The sequence below is a fragment of the Callionymus lyra genome, chromosome 17, assembly GCF_982586985.1.
Source record: "Callionymus lyra chromosome 17, fCalLyr1.hap1.1, whole genome shotgun sequence".
Lineage (NCBI taxonomy): Eukaryota > Metazoa > Chordata > Actinopteri > Syngnathiformes > Callionymidae > Callionymus > Callionymus lyra.
This window is the reverse complement of record NC_141834.1, coordinates 14814957-14834827: the sequence shown is the minus strand read 5'-3', so window position 1 is coordinate 14834827 and position 19871 is coordinate 14814957. Positions and strand designations below refer to the sequence as shown.

Here is a 19871-nt window from a genome sequence, read left to right as displayed (position 1 = left end):
TTTACAATACTTGTATCTTTGTATTTATGTCTTGTTGCAGTGCATTGTGGGACGTGTAGTTTTAAGACTCTTAGCAGACATCTCTTTATCAGTCCGCATCTGTCAGACTTTGAAATTGTAGTTATACAACTTTTTTTTTTGTCAAATAAAATGACGTGTGTGACGATGATACACTTGTGTTGACACAAGGCTCAAAGGTTTCCCGACGCAACGTTTCAAAGAAGGAGCGCGAGTCCAGCACGTCTTGTAAAATGATCTTTAATTCTCTGAGATGACTCGTTTTGTTTGTTTAGAAATGGCGTCGCCCCCTTTTTTTCCCTCCGTCATCCTTCTCTTCCGTGGGCTGATACGTCTCTGCGACACAAGCTGGACCGACCAGTCCTAATGCATTGTACCAAAAACTTTTAACTCTCAACGAGTGACAAGAACAAATAAACAACTTTTTTTTTTCTCTTTTTCTTTTTTAAACATAATCGTGAGCAGCCGCCTCAGTGCATCGCTTGGTCTGGACCGTGAGTGAGGACTGTGTCTTAAACTATTCATTACAGTACTTTTAAGTACATTTTTAACATCCCATCATTGGCTTTTCGGAGCGTCCAAGGTCTTGATTTTTTTTCTATTCGAGACTTGATTAATCCGGCGAAGACAGAAGAGACTCAAAAAAAAGCGACCGATCTCATTTTCAAATGCTAAAAGAGTTTTTTTCTTCATCAGGTTCTGACCCAGTACCAGGTGGAGCCGGGGGTTCATCTCAGGAGAGTTTTGATGGGGGGGGACGGGTGGGGGGGACGGGACTTAAGTGGTGAAGCTACTTGTGCTCTACAAACAAGCTGCTGGAGAGCTCGAGGTCCCACGACTGGAGTGAAGGATCTGATCCACGCTCGGACTACGACAAAAAAGGTGGACGCGACGGAAATAAAAACAAAAGACAACGACATTGCATTAACCTCGGCATAATTTAGACCAACAATGAGATGCCTAAGCAACATATGTACAAGCTCCCAACAAAATAAAAACACCCCCCGGCCCGGACACCCCCCCCTCCCCTCCCCCGCCCCTTGTTTCCGATTCCAAAATAAAAATTATACGCGAGTTATGAAAATAGAGATTATTCAAAAACAGACTTTTTCTCCTTCTGTGTGTTTTCTCCACCGTCTTCTTCAGTAAGGGTGCTGGGTGTTGCTGTTCCGTCCCGCTGGCCTGTCCCGAGCCCCCCCTACTTCGCCCCCCCTCCCCCACCTCCCGCCCCGGGGGGGGCCCTAGCATTGAGTCACAGGATCACTGGAGGGCCGAGGAGGGGGGTCACAGCTCGTCGCGGTCCCGTGTGAGGATGGTGTAGCGGGTCTCGCTGGGCGCCAGTTTGAGGAAGGAGCTCTCGGGAGGATTGCTGGCCCCGACGTCTCCCACGTCCTCCTGCGAAGGTCCGGGAACAAGAGAGTCACGTGATCGTCCACAGATGATGACAATATAGACACACTTTCATTTTTGGATTAACGTGTTTTTGTCTCCTTTATAGATCGGTTTCCAATGGAAGTATATCAGTGACATCTGAATATATGCTTGAATTTATAATTTTAAATGTTAAAACTTCACTACTTTTTATTGAAATACATATTTTTAAACATTTTATAATCAAATCTAACAATGCATAGTAGAAAACACATTATACCCCTTTTTTTAACATTTTCGAAATTAATTATAAGTATTTTTTACACAGAGATACATATCCTAATGCCGAAAATAAAGAAAAATAAGTCTAAATTCAATTATTTTTAACTTTTTAAAGATAATAGATAGATAATAAGATAATAAATTGACCTTTTAAATTCAATATAAAATGTTGGCATCATAGTGACACCAGACCATAACAACAGAGCACTGAGTTACTTGATCAAACATTGATCCAATCATAGTGATACTATTATACCAACACTTTTATATTAAATTAATTTGGCTCCAAATACGAAATTAAATGTATAAATACAATTTAATTATTATTATCAAACCCTATGCGTAGAAAAAACATTTTGAATATATTACATTTATTTTATTCAAGTAAGTAGTACCTTTCAATATAAAAATGTAACAATAGAATATATTGACCAGACATTACCAACAGAGCACAGAGCTACTGAACTCATCATCCAATCATGGTGACACTATTATACCAACATTTTCATATTGACTTTAAAAGGCTATTAAACTTTTTTTTTTTTTAATTATTGGAATGATTTCGTAAAACCATGTGTAAAAATTTCTTCTTTTTTTTTTTAATTATAAAAAAAAAACAACTCCATATGAAGGTTTCTATATAAAACGAAATAGAGATTATTATTATTATTATTATTATTTAAATCATTTAGAAAAATAAAAAAAGCTTGAAAGAAATGCGTTATTAAAAAAGAAAAAAAAGAGTGTGAAATGTTATTTCTTTTCTTCACTTCTATTCCTGAATCTCCTCGTTCTTAAAAGCTTCCTGTGTCTGCAACTTGTGTCCAAAACATTACGACCGCCCAAGTGCTCTCTCCTTCCTTCCGGGCATTCTGGGATAAAACAGAAGCTTCTCTGACATCGACGCTGGAACCGTGTCTCACCCTCTTCTTCCAGCTCAGTCTGGGCGACACCGAGTCACCGCCTCATAAAAAGCTCGTCTCTGATTGGACGCCGGCGTGAATCTCGGCCACGTGTATTTTCCAACTTCTCTGTTAGTCTTTAAAATGACACGCCGCCTGCTTAACTTGGGACTTCAACCGATTCCGTGTACTTCATGGACCGGGACACGGTGTGACGACTCTTGGGTACACGGAAGGCCGGGTCACATGGGTTCGCTTTTCACGCCTAAATCGGGAGTGTGCGCCTCATGTGAGGGAGGGAGGGGTCCCCGGGGCGGACGTGTGGCCGCTGCCTCTGAGGCTCGCTCGTAAACACCAGTGATTTGTTATGATTGTCAGCGGAAGAATCGAGGATTTCAGGGAACGTTTGAAGAAGAGGAAAAAGTTTGTGTCCGGCGTCGCCGGCGATCGCCCTGAACACAAATGTCAATCGTGTTTATGGATGTTTGTGTTTGAGCCTTGATGAGACCGTGAAGGGACTCAACCATCAATAGAATAGTGTGTGTGTGTGTGTGTGTGTGTGTGTGTGTGTGTAACCCAATATTTGTCAGAAAACAAAGTGGCTAATTTGGAAACACTGTAGATGCTCCAAAAAACCCCACAGATATCCAAAAACAGTGACTTAATTACTATTTCTAGTGTAAGTGTGTGAACCCCTCCTTACTCTAGCTGTGTATGATGTTGAATGCTGCCTCTAGCGTAAGTGCGAGGTACTACACCCTTCAATGTCCCCATTGTGACCAATGTTATTTCTGACAAACGCGTGTCATTGTTGGACGAGACGAAGCTGTTCTTAGATGATCGAACTCGATAAATTCATCATAGATAATTAATTATACTAAAAGTTTATATCTTACTGTGTTTTTGAGCCTTTATTTAAAATCAATGTCCCTGAATGTTGTATTAAAAATGTGTCTCCGATGTCAGGGTAAATTAAATAACATTTAAATAAATCATACTTTGGAAATTAAAGCATTAATTACAAATAATTATTTCTTTCAACGATGGCATCTACTACATCGAGTAAAGGATTAAGCTGCTCTTTAAATCATTACACAACTACAGATGTAGGTATGTCAGACTTCCTCGAAAGTGGCATAAGTACGCACGTGTGTGACTGTGTGTGTGTGTGTGTGTGTGTGTGTGTGTGTGTAAGTGTGTGTATTTAATGTCACCAGACCTGTCCGGGCGTGCTGTCTGTGGGATCCGGTCCGTGGTGGAACTCGCGGTGCAGCTTCCCTGAGTGAAGGTCCAGCACAAACTGTCTGAGCCTTCCTGGGATTCTGAAACACACCAAGACGTTCATCAACAGATGATCAATAAAGTTTTATCCATCTATCCCTCGCCATATCGCAGACTTATCTTTTCATCTTTAAATGTATTTGAGCGACTGCAGTCAGAAACCATGACCCCAGAATAAAAACAGTGAACTCCCATAATGCCCTTCTACACACCGCTCTATTTAGCGATGGCTAATTGTGTCATTACAAGACAATATTAAAAAATGTTGACATCTCCGATTGGTTGACTGGGCGGCAAAGCATTATAGGAGCTGTTCAGGTCACCGTTAACGAGAGGGTGGTTACGCAACGACGATTTAATAATATAACGCGTGAAAAATTAAAACCACATTAAATAAAAACGACAATTGTAATCCCAAAACAAAGGACATTCCTACACACACACACGACTCCCCCGATCCCCGCGGCTAACGTGGGGCTCGATAGCGACCGCTCATCTTGTTGTCATATCGGCCGGTCGCGGCTGGTCACACTGTGTGTGTCGCGCGGACACACACGTCAACACGTGGACCATAGACTGCGCTAATGTAATTACTAGCTGTGCGCCACATGCTGGGCTGATGTGATGCAATTAGGACGCTGAGAGCTGGTCAGTCCTCGGGGCGTCCGTCTATTTGATCAGGCTCAAATTGGGGATGTAAGGGTGAGGAGGGGGAGGGCGAGGGGGGGTGATCGGGGCGGGGGTGGGTTGGGTTAGAATAAATGAGACTAAATGAGATTAGACTAGATTAGTTTAGCACTTATTGCACGTGCCAAATCATGTCACATTAGCTCCGGTGTCCAGGCTCATTCATAAAGGACAGATTTTAGAAGGTGTGACATCTTTTAAAAATGCATTTTAGAGTGTGTGTGTGTGTGTGTGTGTGTGTGTGTGTGTGTGTGTGTGTGTGTGTGTGTGTGTGTGTGTGTGTGTGTGTGATTCAATTTTCTTTATTAACATAGGTTTAAACATGGAGTGCACAATCGCACACAATCTAATTTCGCTCATTAGCATCAAGCCATAGCTGCCCCAAATTTGTCGACAAGAAAATGATCAATGGTTGTGACATTTGAGCGACTCGTTCATCATCACACGCTGCTACAGTTGTGGTCATTTTTTTTAATTTGTGCAGGATCACACGATTGCATTAAATCACCAACTGCTTAAAAGAAATTGCAATTTAAAAAAAAAGTTATTGCAAGGCATTGCATTAAAAGTAATTTTTTGATAGATTTCTTTTTCAGATTGAAGCCAAACCACTGTTTTTTTAAACACTAGACTTTGAGGAACTAAAGATTTGTAAGACAGCAAATATCTTTATTCTGACTACTTGATCACAAACGTTAAATATTGGAAATCCAGAGTGAAAACTTGCAGAAAAATCTTTTGTTTCTATAACACTTTTCTTTCTTACAGATGTTTCTTCTCTTTCAAACTTTCAAAGCAGCTTTTCCTGCTGAACCTGATCTTTACATAATTCATGTTTAGGTAAGTAAGAGTTGACAAGTTGCTGATCCGACGGTGTTGATATATTTTGGATTTTGCTGATCTAACACAGTATAAACAAAAGAGTATATTTGTAGTTTTACCTCAAGTTGAACATCTGGGTATTTCAATTATCTTTTTACTCATTCAATCATTTTCTTGCCTTAATATTAGTCATAACATGTAAAAATGACAAATAAAAGTACAATTATTTCACCTAATTTGATAATATATTCATAAAAATAAATACAGTTATTACAACCTTAACTTTTTTGTAATGAATTGTGGTTTAGTTATCTAGAAATATGTCTTTGTTAGTCCTTTAATCTTACCATTTACACTACAATTAAATGTGCATGTTAACCTTTATTTGTCATGCAAAAGAAACAATAGGAGGGAGGAGAAATATTTCTTATCGTAACTATATTTTCTTTTTTTTTTTCTTTAATTATATGAAAATTAAATTGTCAAACTCCAGACCTGGGGGTCTTTTTTGTTAATGTTTATTATAAGTTAAGACATATTATTTCACCCGCCTGATCTCAAAATAAAAGTAGATTACGGTTTATACGGACTAGGAACAGCGACAGGATTAAGATAAATCGAGGCTCAAAGAATGAAAAAGACAACATCTATACGTGTAGTTCGGCCCTTGAGTTCGACGCTCCTAAAAAAGGAAGAAAATACTTACGCGACGTCTTTGAAGTCCGGAAAGACATACATGTGCCTAAAGGAGTCGATGGCGATAACTGGACAGTCGGCTGGAGTTTTCTGGATATGGAGCAGAGGGTGACGGAACTTGTCACAGTCTGCATGCAGGAAGTTTATAGAACCTGAGGGCAAACACAAGCGTCTTAGTTTCATGAGTCACTGGATTAAGATGGGAGTAGACGCACCTTTCTCGCTGATGAGCTGTCGAGCCACCTCGTGCTGAAACTTCTCTAAACTTTCTGTGTCTTCTTTGAGATGAAACAGGATGAGGAATGGAATGCCTTCTTCGGTTAACTCCTGGAAAATGAATATTAATGGTCAGTAAAAAGGATGACCGGAGGCGGAAATGAACACGAGACGCACCTCTCCGTTTTCAAAGGTGATCTCTCTGACCAGAGGCACGCACTTGTCCTGAGCCCAAGTGTAGCTCAGGTCAAAGTTGCTGAGCCCCCCGAGGTAGACCATGTCGGGGATGTTCTCCCCGACCGGTTTGTAGATGATATTGTCTCCACTGAAGCGCTCGGACTCTGAAACCGCGCTGAGGAAGCAGGAGGCAAGTTCAACAAATACGGCCCCAAACAACCAAAAAACAAAACAAGCTTCTGCTGCGACTGCTGCGAGTTTACATCCCACGAGTCAATATTGACCAGAGGACTAGTTCTGAATCGCAGATGAGACACATCTTCAAGACCACGGAGGCTCATCTCACCCAAAAGCAGCCAGGAATGTGCAGTCATCTCGCAGGATGTTGGAAACTTTTTCAAACGTGTGGTAGTTCTCAGAGTCCTTCGTTTCAAAGTAACCAATTATATTTCTCTTACTTCTCTGCAGGACAAGACAAAACCATCAGCTTCACATAAAAGGTTTAGGTCATAAAATCGTGCGTTCTTGTCACTCACATCCACTTTATTCACTTCCTCGAGTGAGTGGATTTCTTTCACCGGGTCGACCTGTTGTTGGCGGATGAAATCGGCGATGGCCGTGACCGACCTCTGACCCCTGTACTCCCTCTTCATCATCATTCCATTACGGAACAATTTCAACGTGGGGTACTTGGTGATGCGGTAGCGCTGGGCGATTTCCGCTGCACCCGGGGAGGAGAGAGAAAGACACAGTGGGTGAGGCTAAGAGTAGAGACTGAGATGGTGGTTAAACCTCAGCATTAGAAAAAGGGAGAAAAAAAAAACACTGCCTTCAGATGGCTCGCAGCTCTGATCTCCCACATGAAAGCTGCCCCCCCACCAAGACTAAATATTCTGTGTGCACACACTATAAGAATGAATGTGCGAGTGTATGTGTGGCAGGTGTCAATCTCTCGGCAGGGCGTCTCTAAGCCTCCAGTCTTCACAGGAAGCAGCAGTTTTGTCATTAGTCTTCAAACACTTTGCAGGTCATCAATAATTCCCTTTAATTTGCTTTATCTCAAAAGGCTGAAGGTTTGCGCCTGTGCTTTGGTGTTGTGGCCATCTATGTGTACATATGCGCATGGAATATATGTCGCGTGTGCCGCTGCTGATACTGACGGAAAAAACAATTATTATGATTATTATTTAGGATCTACTCTCTGAAATCCAAGATATTGTCACCGACGTTCACTCTCTGCTGCTCGTTTGACTGAGATAACATACTTCTGATCTGCTGACCTTAAACATTTGACCTGATATTAAAATGACTTTCTTTTTTGCAGCCGTTTGTTCTGTTGATCCCAATTTTAAATACAACAGTGGAGTTTTCAGCCACACAAGCAACCCATGTGACATCAGCCCATCATGTTCTGCTCTATCTCAGTTATTTCCTTTAAAAGTTTTTGTTTATTTTACAACAAAAATACAACAACACGCTTCCATTTGATGTCATGTTAGGGAGTGAAAAATAATGGGAAAAAAAACGTATAGTAAAATTAAGTATATTAACTTCAATATGGGCACAAGAAAGAAATTTAATCAGTTTTTTTTTCCTAGGTTAAGGTTACATTTTTAATACTTTTCTTTCCTCATTTTCCTTTTTTAATACTTTTTCTATAATTTCAAAATACCCTTTGAAATCAAATGCAAGATAAACTCAACAAACAACCAAAATTAAAGAGAAATATCATTTATTAATGTAAGCATGATTTTAAAAAAACTTCCTGCATGGAAGACGCCGTAAAAACGTTGAGGATAACATGAAGGAAAATGTTGGTTGGAAAGTCAATTCTCGCACGTTTGGATTGATGTATTTAATTCCTTCATAAGACTCTTTTTTTAAGAAAGTTGGGACTGACCAACCAGTGAGTCAGTTTGTGAGTATATCTGAGATGTCCATGTTGAGATTTCCGGCAAAATGAGGCCGTCGTGACGTGCGTTTGCTGTGTATAAAATACTTTATACCTTAAATACAGTCAGTCACGTAAACGTAACATGTTTTGACGCTGTTGGAGATTGTGTATAATTCAATATAAAAATAGCTTTGTTAGAAATTGATAGAATGAAAACTGGAGTGTGTGGAATAATGTATGTTTTCGGTAAATATTTGAATAATTAATTAGAGACTGGATACTTACAATGTTGGTCGCAGTCGACGCGAGCAAACACCACTTGCTTAGTGTCGGGAAACTCCTCTCTCACGATGTTTGATGCTTCCTCGAAGATGGGGTGGAGCATCTGACTGAACCGACACCTGAAGTCCAGAGACAAGTCAGTCAGCTTATGTCGTCTTGTTCTTCCTGTTTAAAACTCTAACTTGATTCAAACTATTAAAAACACTTAAAGATAAGTAGAAATCTTACCAATCTGCATAAAAATTGACTAGTGCAACACCAGCATCATCTGCAATAGAAACAGAATTATAATATAAATTACTATTCTTCGAGAAATGAATAGAACAATTTGCAAATGTCACTCACACTATACTATAAAAGGTGACCAGCTGACAAACATAAAAAATACAATTATATAAAATAAATTCTATATAATGTGAGGAGGACTTATCTCACAAGTACATCTGTCAATAGCAAGAAAAAGATGACAAGCATTTTTTAATCAACAAGTTTATCAGGATGCCTGTGGTAGATGTTATTTGACAAACAATTTCCTGTTTGATTAGTCATTTTGGCATCTTTTAAAAATACTGATAAGAATTACAAATGTGTCATTTCACTATGCATGTGATTGGAGTGATTCATGTGAAGTGACATGAATGACACTTAAGTTTGACTTTGAAAGACATTTGTCAACATCTGATAAGAAAAACAACAAAAAAAAATAGTTTTTCCATGAAGCTTGCTAAGGTGCTTACTATCATACAGGTTTGTCCAGCTGTAGCAAAGATTATCACTTCATCTTTGTTTCTAGTTATTTACTCTCTTACTTTGTAACCAGCTGGTTCAAGCTCGGAGAAAGAAGGTTTACGGTTTCATCATTGGCTTATTTTGCAAAGTAACAGTGAAAGCAGAACTCAAAATAAACGTGTTGTCTTACTTAAGATGTCATCGATGTTGCCTGATTCTAGACTGGTGATTTCCGCTCGTCCAGGAGTAGAGAGGCCCATCACCTGCACATGAAAAGAGGCCTCGTTGTGAGTCATATTAAATGTTGGAGACATTTTAGGAAGGAAGGAAAAGGATGACATTGAGTTTAGAGGATATTCTGTTGCATTTCTGGGTGTATTTACAAAACAAACTACTACACTGCTAGACTATCAATATCAGGTTGTTTTTTTAATTCAATGTCATGTAAGTAAGCAAGTAATTTTTATTTGTATAGTTATTTTCTAGACCAGGGTAACAAAGCGCTTAAACCATCAAAACAATATTCAGTAAAGTAGAGTACGATAAGACACAAGGAAATGCCAACAAATTTTTTTTTATCTCAATGTAACGGAGGTTAAAATAAATAACTTCTGCATGACAAGACATTAACACGTGGACAAAGAGTTGAAGAAGTTTTAACAGAGTGAACACTCTTTAAAAAAAAAAAAAACTTTTCTCAGTATCAATAAAGAATAGAAAGAATACCCTTTTATCTATTAGACATTGGTGTCCTTAACAAGAGCAACCACATTTTAAATATAAAAGAACAATTTAAAGCTGTTATATTATTGTATATTGTATATAATTTCCGCCACCGGTCTTCTTTTTACTGACCAGAACAATGATTCGCTAATAAATATAAATACACAACGTTTTCAGAGAGTCTATTGTCCATTTCTTGAAGCTACCAGACTCCCTCTACCTTGAGAGCTGTAACATATATTTATTGTGTAAACAAAAACTACGCCTCTTAACAAAAATATAATACTGTTCTCCATCATCAATCATGGTGTTGGACTCTGCCTTACTAAACTTCTTGTATGCATCTTTTTGGTGTTTCAATTTACATCGTATGTCATTTACAATTTTATTAGCAGTTTGAATATTTGAAATGCCTTTTAAGTTCTTATCTTCGGTCTTTTAAGATCCCAACAAAGGATGCAGCTCTCTTAAACCTACACGCCTCCAGGATATGAAGGTGTGACACTGTTAGTACTGCAGTCCTGCCCCAGTGACATGAATTGTATCAATTGCCTTTGTAATGAAGCCTTTTTATTTGTAATGAGTACATTTAAAAATGTGCACCGTTTTCTTTGAAATATTTGATGGCTGATGATATACTTTATATAAAAGATAAACATCACTGTTTTTGCACAGATTCAACCATGTGAGATAACTTTGAATAAATCATCGCTTTGTTCTTATTTTTTTGACCTCACAACATTAACTTAAACAACATTAAAGAGCTTTATACTTTGTGGAACCTCTAGGTCAGGCCTGGACTGTCAAAAACAGACCAGATCTACTTCCGGGCCGGCAGCCAATAGGATTCAGCCACAACAGAGGAATGCACCAACCGGCGAGCAAAAATTGCAAACACAAACTAAATAAAATCTTCATTTTTAAAGATGTTATATTATATTAAAGAGGTTAAATAACTTGAATAATGTATGATGCGTTTTATTTAATATCAATGAAGGATATATTAAATAATTGGAAAACATATATACGTGTGCGAACATTAGCTGGATGCCTTGAGTTTACTAATATAATAAATAAACCACATTTAGTGAAAGTTTATCTGCATATAGTCGCTAAGAAATAAAGGGTATTTTCTGAACGTTAAGTTAGCAAGTAAGAGTTTAAACCTTTTAGCTTAACCTGACATGAGAGGTTAATGAGTTTATTGTCGCACAATCCGACTCACTTACATTTTAAAAAAAAGGACACAAGTAAAAAGTTTGGTAGCTTGATATTTTTTGTGAATAAAGAACTTTCCCAGAGCATCAAAAGCCACGTCTCCTGACAGCACAGTTAGCTAGCAGCTAATTATATAGCTAACGTTAGCATGGGTTAGCGGTGGGTAAATTAAATGAAAGATGCAACATAAATGTAAAATGACGTACCAGCATAATAACTGTGACGATGCAGTTGTAGAAATAGGACGATATTGCAAACAGTTTCATCGTACAGTATATTTGTGAGGAGGCGGTGGTTGCTCAGTCTGGATCGGTGTCGACGCCGCTCTCTCTCTGATCACTGCAGCCGGAACTCGACGGCGAACCACAGTGAGTGTGACCCCCGCTGTTGTATTCTGGGTAATGTATTTCTAAAGTCGGTTAAAAACTGATTAATATATATGTCGGAAAACTACAAAAATGGCGATTTATAACTTGATTATGGGGATTGTAGTATTTGGGGTACAGACAGTGGTCACTAAACGGGACAACTGGGAGGAAAACTTTTTCATCGGAAAAAAACAAAACAAAACGGTAAATACAGAACAATTAGGAAGGTTAAAAACAAAAAGAACGTCGGAAACAGGTGTGTAGCAGTGCTATCTTTTGTACATTTATCAATGCGAAACTTTTTATTACGTTTTATAATTTACCGTTTTTTTTTCTTCGTTTGCGTCACATTTTAATTCTGACTTTCTCTCTACTTTTATAACAGCAACATCGGCAATAATGTTAAAATGTCAAGGACGTGACTGTGAACTACTGTGTTATTACAATACATTTGAGTTTAGGATGTTTTGATTTTGCTGCTCAGCTGCAATAACGTGACTTATTTCCATTCTTTTGTGCACCTTAAGCATAAAACATTTACATCACAACGCAATGACACTGTTACCAGTTTATTAATCTATCTCTTCTGTCCAAGATGGAGACGCTTTTCTTTTCGACCTCGTTATAGATAACAGTTCTCATAAAATACAATTAAGATCCAAAAGTCCTAATAACTACTAACATAACATCTTCTTGGCATTATTAACTTTAAAATGCTTGATCTATTTACTATCTTAAAAGAACAATGATCCTCTGGTGAGGCTGATCTTCTCTACAAACTTGGATTTTCTTTCCCACAAATACTATTCCTCAGTTTGTATTTGATTGACTTAACACCTTTTCTCACAGAATATCGTATTCTATTCATTCTAAAGTGCCCTCATAAACATGTGGATTGCTCTCTTTGTTCTAGCAGTGTGTGTTCCCAATAGAATCATTGCTTTTCAACCGATAAAGACACCTGTCTTTCTTACGAACTCATCGAGAACCAAACTGCTTGTTTGTTTGGATTATTTCATTTGCGTGGCTTGACAGTTCTTTTCTAGCCAGACTTTGAACCCTTTGACTTGTTTACTTGTGTGCATTTCACATAAAAAGATTAAATTAAGTCTTAAAACCAAAATCATTATGTAATAATCTTTAGAATTTAAATCCTGACAATTTGAAAAATGTGCTTCAAAATATATTTTATTTTCTCTTAATCTGTGACATTTTTGAAATGACAATATCTAGAGGAGTTTATCGGCAAGAATCTGATGATATTATACGTATCACGATACAACAATACAATATATTGTGATACTGTCGGAACAAGGATATATTTGTAGTATTGTCTGAGAACTTGACTCTTGTGTTACTGAATTTACAGACCACATGACTCTTGACATAGACGTTACTGCTTTATTTTGAAACCAAATGATGTCCAAACATCAGCTTTAAAAGCTGCTGGAGTCGACTGTATCCCCTTGTCCTCAGTCTTCGCCATGATCTTGCAGAATTTCATTGTTCCTTTTCATCTAAATTTTAACTTAATAAGAATAACTTTATTTAATATGCACCTTTTTGAAATATTAATCATGAAAGAACCCCAAAAAATTGATAGAGTGCTGTTGGATATCAATATGTTTATGAAAAGAAACTTTATTTAATTGTATATTATTGTATTATATTATTCAATCCCCTACTAATTATTATAAAAATATTTAGATTAGTCGTGATGCACTAGTTGAGTCAGTGGAATTGTGGTTAGTCACTCCGATCTCTTTCTTCCTGAAAAGCACTCTTATCTTAAGAACCTGTGAGGAACTCCTGAATGGTTTCGTGGTTGAACTGATATACAAATCACTGCTGGCAGTGAGTCGTTTGAGCAGGTGGTTTCACCTCAGCATCCCAGTGTGTGACTGATCCTCTTTCTCTGCCACTACAGGATCCAGGATCCAGGAAGAGCCAGCGAAGGTAGGAGACCCTAGCGGGAATCCTTCACCTACCAAAGATGATCTGATCCAGGAAAACATCTGCCCTTCCTTGAGACCATGGTAACAACACGTGTCCACACCTTAAAAACCGAATGTCTTTTTTTTGTTTTGGTCCTCATGCGTCATTTGTCAATAGAGAATAATTGAAAACAAATCTATTTGTGAAGCTAATTGTTGAGGAGATTAAGGTGTTGAATTGAATCCAAGCATTAATATTTTATGGGCTCAATCTGTCCATAGGGGGTTCACAGTGTGTGTGAGCAGGTCTCAGATGGAGGAGGAAGAGTTCCCCGTCTTCCTCAGGCTGTTAAAGCTCAGCGTAAAAATATGATGTCGATAGAAAATCAGCGGTCGAAATACCTCCGTATGACGGCAGCTTTGAACGACACACAGAATAGTGATTTGATAGCACATGGAACAACTGATACGATGATGGCAGCTCAGATGAATGAAAGAACCAAAGTGTTTTCAACACGTTCACATCCTGACATCAGTTCGTAAATATGAATTGAGACGAGCGCTGCAGGCGTGTGTGTGTGTGTGTGTGTGTGTGTGTGTCTGTGTGTGTATCTCTCTCTCTTTGTGTGTTTGCACTCCAAAGTTTATTACCTTGTACAATCACACAATCCAAACAATCTATTATTTTGTATCTCAGTAGATTAATTTAAAGATTTAAAGTAACAAGAGCTGGAGGTAGTTGTGTTTTATTTTATTCTGGTGATACCTTTATTAGGTTGTTGTGTGAAAGGATGTGTGGGTTTGATGACTAGTACATTTATAAATTGGTTGATAAACTTCTAGTTGAGGAGGATCTGTGAACTGAAATTGAAAGTAGAGTGAGATAATAAAAACGTACAGTTATGTTGTGGTTTTCAAAGCTATATATAATGTAAAGGTAAGCATAATTAGGTTAAAAAGCTTGTAGTATACAGGTTTGTGTATTTGCAGAAGACATTGTTGACTTTCTGCAATATTGCAGAACACTGAAAAAACGTATTTCTACAACTGGAAAACTCTTCACTGTAAGTGCTATATATAGAAATAAAGTATTAATAAAGGGCTATTATATGAGTTAGAATATAAATGTTTTTCCCACTGTGGCCCCTTTGTCTCCCTACTGGTAATTAAAGGTTAATTATTTAAGTTCTGATTAATCAAAATTACAATCTCTACAGATGAAGAGCAAAACTTTAAAAAAAATTGAAAATTAAATTGGTTATTTGGCACTTTATATTAGTATTAAATTAAATTCTAAATTAAATTTTATGCTCCTGTGGCCCACTTAAAGTGTTTTGGCACTTCACATTTGGCCAAGTTTGTACTCATAACTAATCAGGAATAAACTCTGATACCACAGAGAGATTTAAAGTTTATTTCCTTGTACTTCAAGGCTTTGCAAAAACACATTTCTGACCAACTTTTAATATGTTTTCTGACTCGCGAAAGCAAATAATAAATAAAAAAATAAAAAAGCAACTTCCAATCTGATGTCAGTAGATTCTGCCCTCAACTGTTGCTCCAAACTAGCCATTGCTTCCATTGATTTTTTGTTTGTTTTTTCCTACTGATTACGTCCCTGTACTCTGATTCGCCGGTGGGCACGTTGCTCTCTGCACTTTAATTGGACATTTAATTAGATCACAGTTTTAGTCCAATTAGACTCAGAGGTGTGAGGCGAGGGGATGGAGAGAAGAGGAGGAAAAAGTCCCCAAGCTGGTCTGTGTCTATTTCCTCTCCCTCGCCTCACTCTTTTTCTTCATCTGCCTTTTTTTTTCTTTCTGTCTGCCATGCTGTCTCTGTGCATTCTCTCCCGAGGGCTGCTCATTAGTGACATAATGGGAGGACACAAAGCGAACAGCGCCCCCACTTTAGAGCGTGTCAGGAAGTGATATTGCACCCACTCACTGATGGAACAGGTTACTTTGGTTTTATCTCATGTTCTGTCAAGCGAGAGACGGTTTGATTCCCTTCAGTCGTGTCGAAGCTTTTGCTAAAATAACACACATTAGCCTCGTGTTAAGCAAGAGACAAACAGTCTTTTTATTCTTCTGTTATCTTCATCTCCATTTTTTGTTGATCAATATCTTTCCTCTCTACGTGTTCAAACAATCCACTTGTTTCAAAACTTCTAGACATTATCGGTCCCTCTCAAATCAGATATTATAAATAAAGTAAATCATAAATAAGTAAATAAAATACAAAAATTGAATACATATAACAAATATATAAATTATTTATTTGTGCAGGCTTTTCCAGCAGGAACTCCTGTGTTGTTCTCAGTGTTATCTTGACCTTTAAAGTATATATTTTAGTGAGTATTGTTTTGATTGTTTAAGCGCTTTGTGAACCTGGTCTGGAAAAGCGCTATATAAATAAAAATGACTTACTTACTTACTTACATGTTAACATATTATTAATGTCTTAATAAAATAAAATAAAACAACAAAATATATATATATATATACATATATATATATATATATATATATGTAATAATGAATTGTCTCGAAATATATTTTGAAAAGCTATTAGCAATACATTTGTACAAGATTTTCTTACTAGATTTTGACCTCAATCAGGTCATGTGATCCTCTGTATTCCTTATGCATGTTAGCAAAATAAATAAAAAACGGAAAATAATCATATTTTCACAAAATATTGATAATGGTACAAGAAACAAATTATAAACAGAATTATATTCAACACAGCTCCATTTATTATCTATCGTTTATTATCTCAGTTTTTAAGATTGCAGGTGGAGTCAAATGTTATCATTTATAAAGCTTTATTATTATATAGTTAAGACGGAACAGATCTATCAAATTAAAACACACGTACGATTTAAAAAATATGACCATATTAACAGTGAAACACAAACATCTGTAAAACATATTACCTTTCTTTTTATTATTTGAGGACATTCATAAAAAAAAACTTTAAATCGACTCCCACCGCACAAGAATTGACCCCCGGCAAGTGGGTTGAGACCCCTGATGTGCAATAAATAAATAAAGCCCGTAATATTTGAATATGACACTTAATCCCTCACATTATTTCTTGACTTCAATAAATGAATTCAGACAATATTCAAGTATCAATATGCGAATGGTTGACATTTGTCGCACATCGTCAAGATGTGATCGTACGCTTGTTGCTCGAGAAACCACAGTGTTAAAAAAACAAGTGTCCCAGTAGATGCAAACATACGCACCAGTGTAAATACACAAACACACTCCCAGATGTAGGTAATATGAACACACTTTAGCCTGGGTTTTTTGAGTCCTCTGGGGTCACCGGTTAATCTCTGTGCCCCTCGAGCACACACACACACACACACACACACACACACACACACACACACACACACACACACACACACACACACACACACACACACACACACACCCACACACACACACACACACACACACACACTCTTGGGAAATACAGAGTGAATGAGCATCTCACTGTTTCTTCCTTCTAAAGTGAGCTCCGTCTCTGCATCAGTGGGTGTGAACGACAGGGGTGTTTCAGCCACGGGCCCCTCCATACTTGACCCCCGTGGCTGTTTGAGTGACAGCTGTGGTCCCTCCTAATTGCATTACTTTCCCCGGTGATTGGCTCCCACCCTGGGGGCTCATTTGTCAGGATGCATTGAGGTAACGATGTAAATTAGCAGATGTATATGTCACTCAGGCGCCGCCACCCCTGCCGATTGGCCCTCGCCGTGCTCCGGGGCTCGGCCTCCAGCCGAGGGAGCCGTGCTCATTGGTCCTTGGGGATCCAGTAGGTTCCCCAGAAATGGGGTCTTTACGGATCGGGTCCATCCCTGTGGGTTGGTATTATCCCTTTCGCCCACTCCTGTACCTGTCAGTCATAATGCACGGAATGAGCAGTGCTGTCTCTATCTCCTCACACACACACACACACACACACACACACACACACACACACACACACACACACACGTTCACACACTTGCACTCTTAGAGGTGGTTCTAAGTATCACACTCAATCACTGAGAAGGTAAAAACTAAAGAAATATGTTAAAAAAGTTGATTAAAGTGTCTCTATTGCACTCACTATTAAGTGTCTGTTTGCACAAACATACTTAAGTATAAGAAAACTTCTGTTCATAAATTTGGCCCCCAGTCCTCGATTTTTACACATATTTGCTAGGGTAAGGTTGAGCTGAACAGACTCTAAACTACAGAAAAGAGTCAATAAATCATATTGTTTGGGAAATTGCCTCGCTTGAGACCTTGGCTCCTGCAAGGGTTGGAGTAATATAATTAGCTTTCTGTCAAAAGAAACAGTGTGTTTGTAATTGCACAAGTAAGTATTAAGAGCATTCATCTATAACTTGACATGAATCAAAATGTTAAGAAATAAGTAGTTTCAGTGCCTATCTGGAGCGAGCTTGAGTTTTTGTGGCCAAAAAAAAAATCAAATCCAAGTTTATAAAAAGAAGATTCACGCTAATGATCTATAAAGAGGCAAATATATGGCATCATCTTTTAGAGACAGTTTGGTAATTTATACATTTTGTTCTGAACTAGTAAGTGAAAATATTTTGGCCCATTCAATGTTTGAGTTCAACACCCCTGGAATCAAAAAAAGAAATGTGGCTGGCGGGCCACATGAGACCATTTGACTCTAATTATTTGGCCCATGTTGGACATATTTCTGACTACTTACAATTCAATGTTATATTTATTATTTAATTAACTCTAAAACCAACTTTTTTAAAGGGATTTGTTTAGGTTTTTACATTTTTTTTATTTTCTTTTATTTGGCCTTTTGTGACTAGTTATTGTCCCTAAAATAATTAGATTCAATATTAAGATCATATTGATAAATTACGTTTATATTTTACAAAAGATTTATTAGTATTTTATTGCTATATTTAGGTTAAATGTTGATTTCCTAACTTTGTTCCTCCTTTTTACAACAGTCAGATATAACGTGACCCCTGAGGAAATTGAATTTCCCACCCCTGCTCTAGGGCAAAACTTTATTGACATTTTTTCAAAGAATATGTTATGCTATGTGGGACTTTATGTACTTTTAAGATATGGTCATGGCATTAAGAAGGCTTTGATGCTCGAGTTAAGTCAACCTGTTGATTAGTTTTAAAGTTAAAAAGTATAAAAGGCGAACAAATAATCGAGAAACTAGACTAAAGACGAAAAAAAAAAAAAAAGCATTGTGGTCAGAATCCATCTCCCGTAGCGACGCTAAAAGGTTCTCTGTAGATTCTTTTTCGGACAATTTGGGCTATTTATACGTGAAGGAATATGAATAAAGAGTAAATAACGTCGACATCAGCGAGAATCGATGCTTGTGCAGATAAACAATCGGCTCGGCCCGTGATCAATAGTCGACTCTGAGTTATTGTCCTCATATTAACAAGCGGAGTGCTCCCCGAGGAACACGTATGAATGGCTAAATGAGTCCACTCGAAGCCTCTCTACGGGACCTGGTGTTGTTTTTAACCCCTCCTTTGTTACGCCTCAGACACGGCATCTCAAAAGGCTTTTTTTTTTTTTTTTTGGGCCAAATCCGGGGACGGCACCGTAGGTGTTTCCAAAACACCGAGGCCCTCATGAAACTTAATTGCCTCTCAATGATCCGACTGTCATCAATTCTCATATTGACGCGAGTCCCTCATGTCAGTGTTTGCAGGAAATATGATGTTTTTTTTTCTTTCTGCATCTGAGATTATTCCCAAATCAATGCTTGTTTTTTTTAATATCGCAGCAGCTGGGGACGATCGCATTGATCGCAGAGATGCAGGAAAAGATCAAAAAATAAGTTGGAAAAAAAAGTTTTTTTAAACCTTGATGGAGATATTTGTGCATGTGTAAGATATTAGTCGCGTAGACTGTGTGTTTGTGTAATCGCTTTAAATGAGAGATGTTTAGAGATGCTTGCGGTCGATTCGGGTAAAGCCCCTGTAAAAACTCTCTCTCACGGAAAATCACTTCCCATGACGTGGCACATGTGCATAACACACACACACACACACATACACACACACACGCTACGACACACCTTAAAGCAGGGGTGTCAAACTCAATCACACAAAACTTTTTTAAGCACTCGGGGTCACAGGTTGAGCAAATGTTATATTTGCAAAACTATCAGAAAAGTTTCTCCAATCAAATCCTCTCATCCGATGCCAGTTTTTGTCTTATTTGAATTCTCTGACTTAAATATTATTTTTTAA

At 37.9% G+C, this 19871-nt stretch overlaps 2 protein-coding genes across 5 annotated transcripts in view; one reads left to right on the top strand and one right to left on the bottom strand.

Moving 5' to 3' along the window:
• Positions 1 to 242: 242 nt before the first annotated feature.
• On the bottom strand, positions 243 to 11644 carry erp44 (endoplasmic reticulum protein 44). Its single transcript, XM_087778991.1, has 11 exons — positions 11505 to 11644; positions 9548 to 9620; positions 8857 to 8896; positions 8632 to 8747; positions 6989 to 7173; positions 6799 to 6914; positions 6453 to 6627; positions 6275 to 6386; positions 6070 to 6211; positions 3793 to 3895; positions 243 to 1413 (listed from the first exon to the last, which is right to left on the bottom strand). Exons 1-11 carry the CDS (start codon positions 11562 to 11564, stop codon positions 1303 to 1305), a joined length of 1233 nt encoding a protein of 410 aa, XP_087635117.1. The 5' UTR covers positions 11565 to 11644; the 3' UTR covers positions 243 to 1302.
• Positions 11645 to 11814: 170 nt separating this feature from the next.
• Positions 11815 to 19871, top strand: part of invs (inversin) — a 64797-nt gene continuing 56740 nt past the window's right edge. For 3 of the 4 annotated variants that reach the window (XM_087812454.1, XM_087812452.1, XM_087812455.1), the window contains exons 1-2: positions 11815 to 11922; positions 13594 to 13702. In XM_087812454.1, coding sequence (XP_087668580.1) covers positions 13700 to 13702 — 3 coding nt within the window. In that variant the 5' untranslated portion in view covers positions 11815 to 11922; positions 13594 to 13699. The remainder of the gene's footprint in view (positions 11923 to 13593; positions 13703 to 19871) is intronic. The other variant, XM_087812453.1, reaches the window with a different exon arrangement.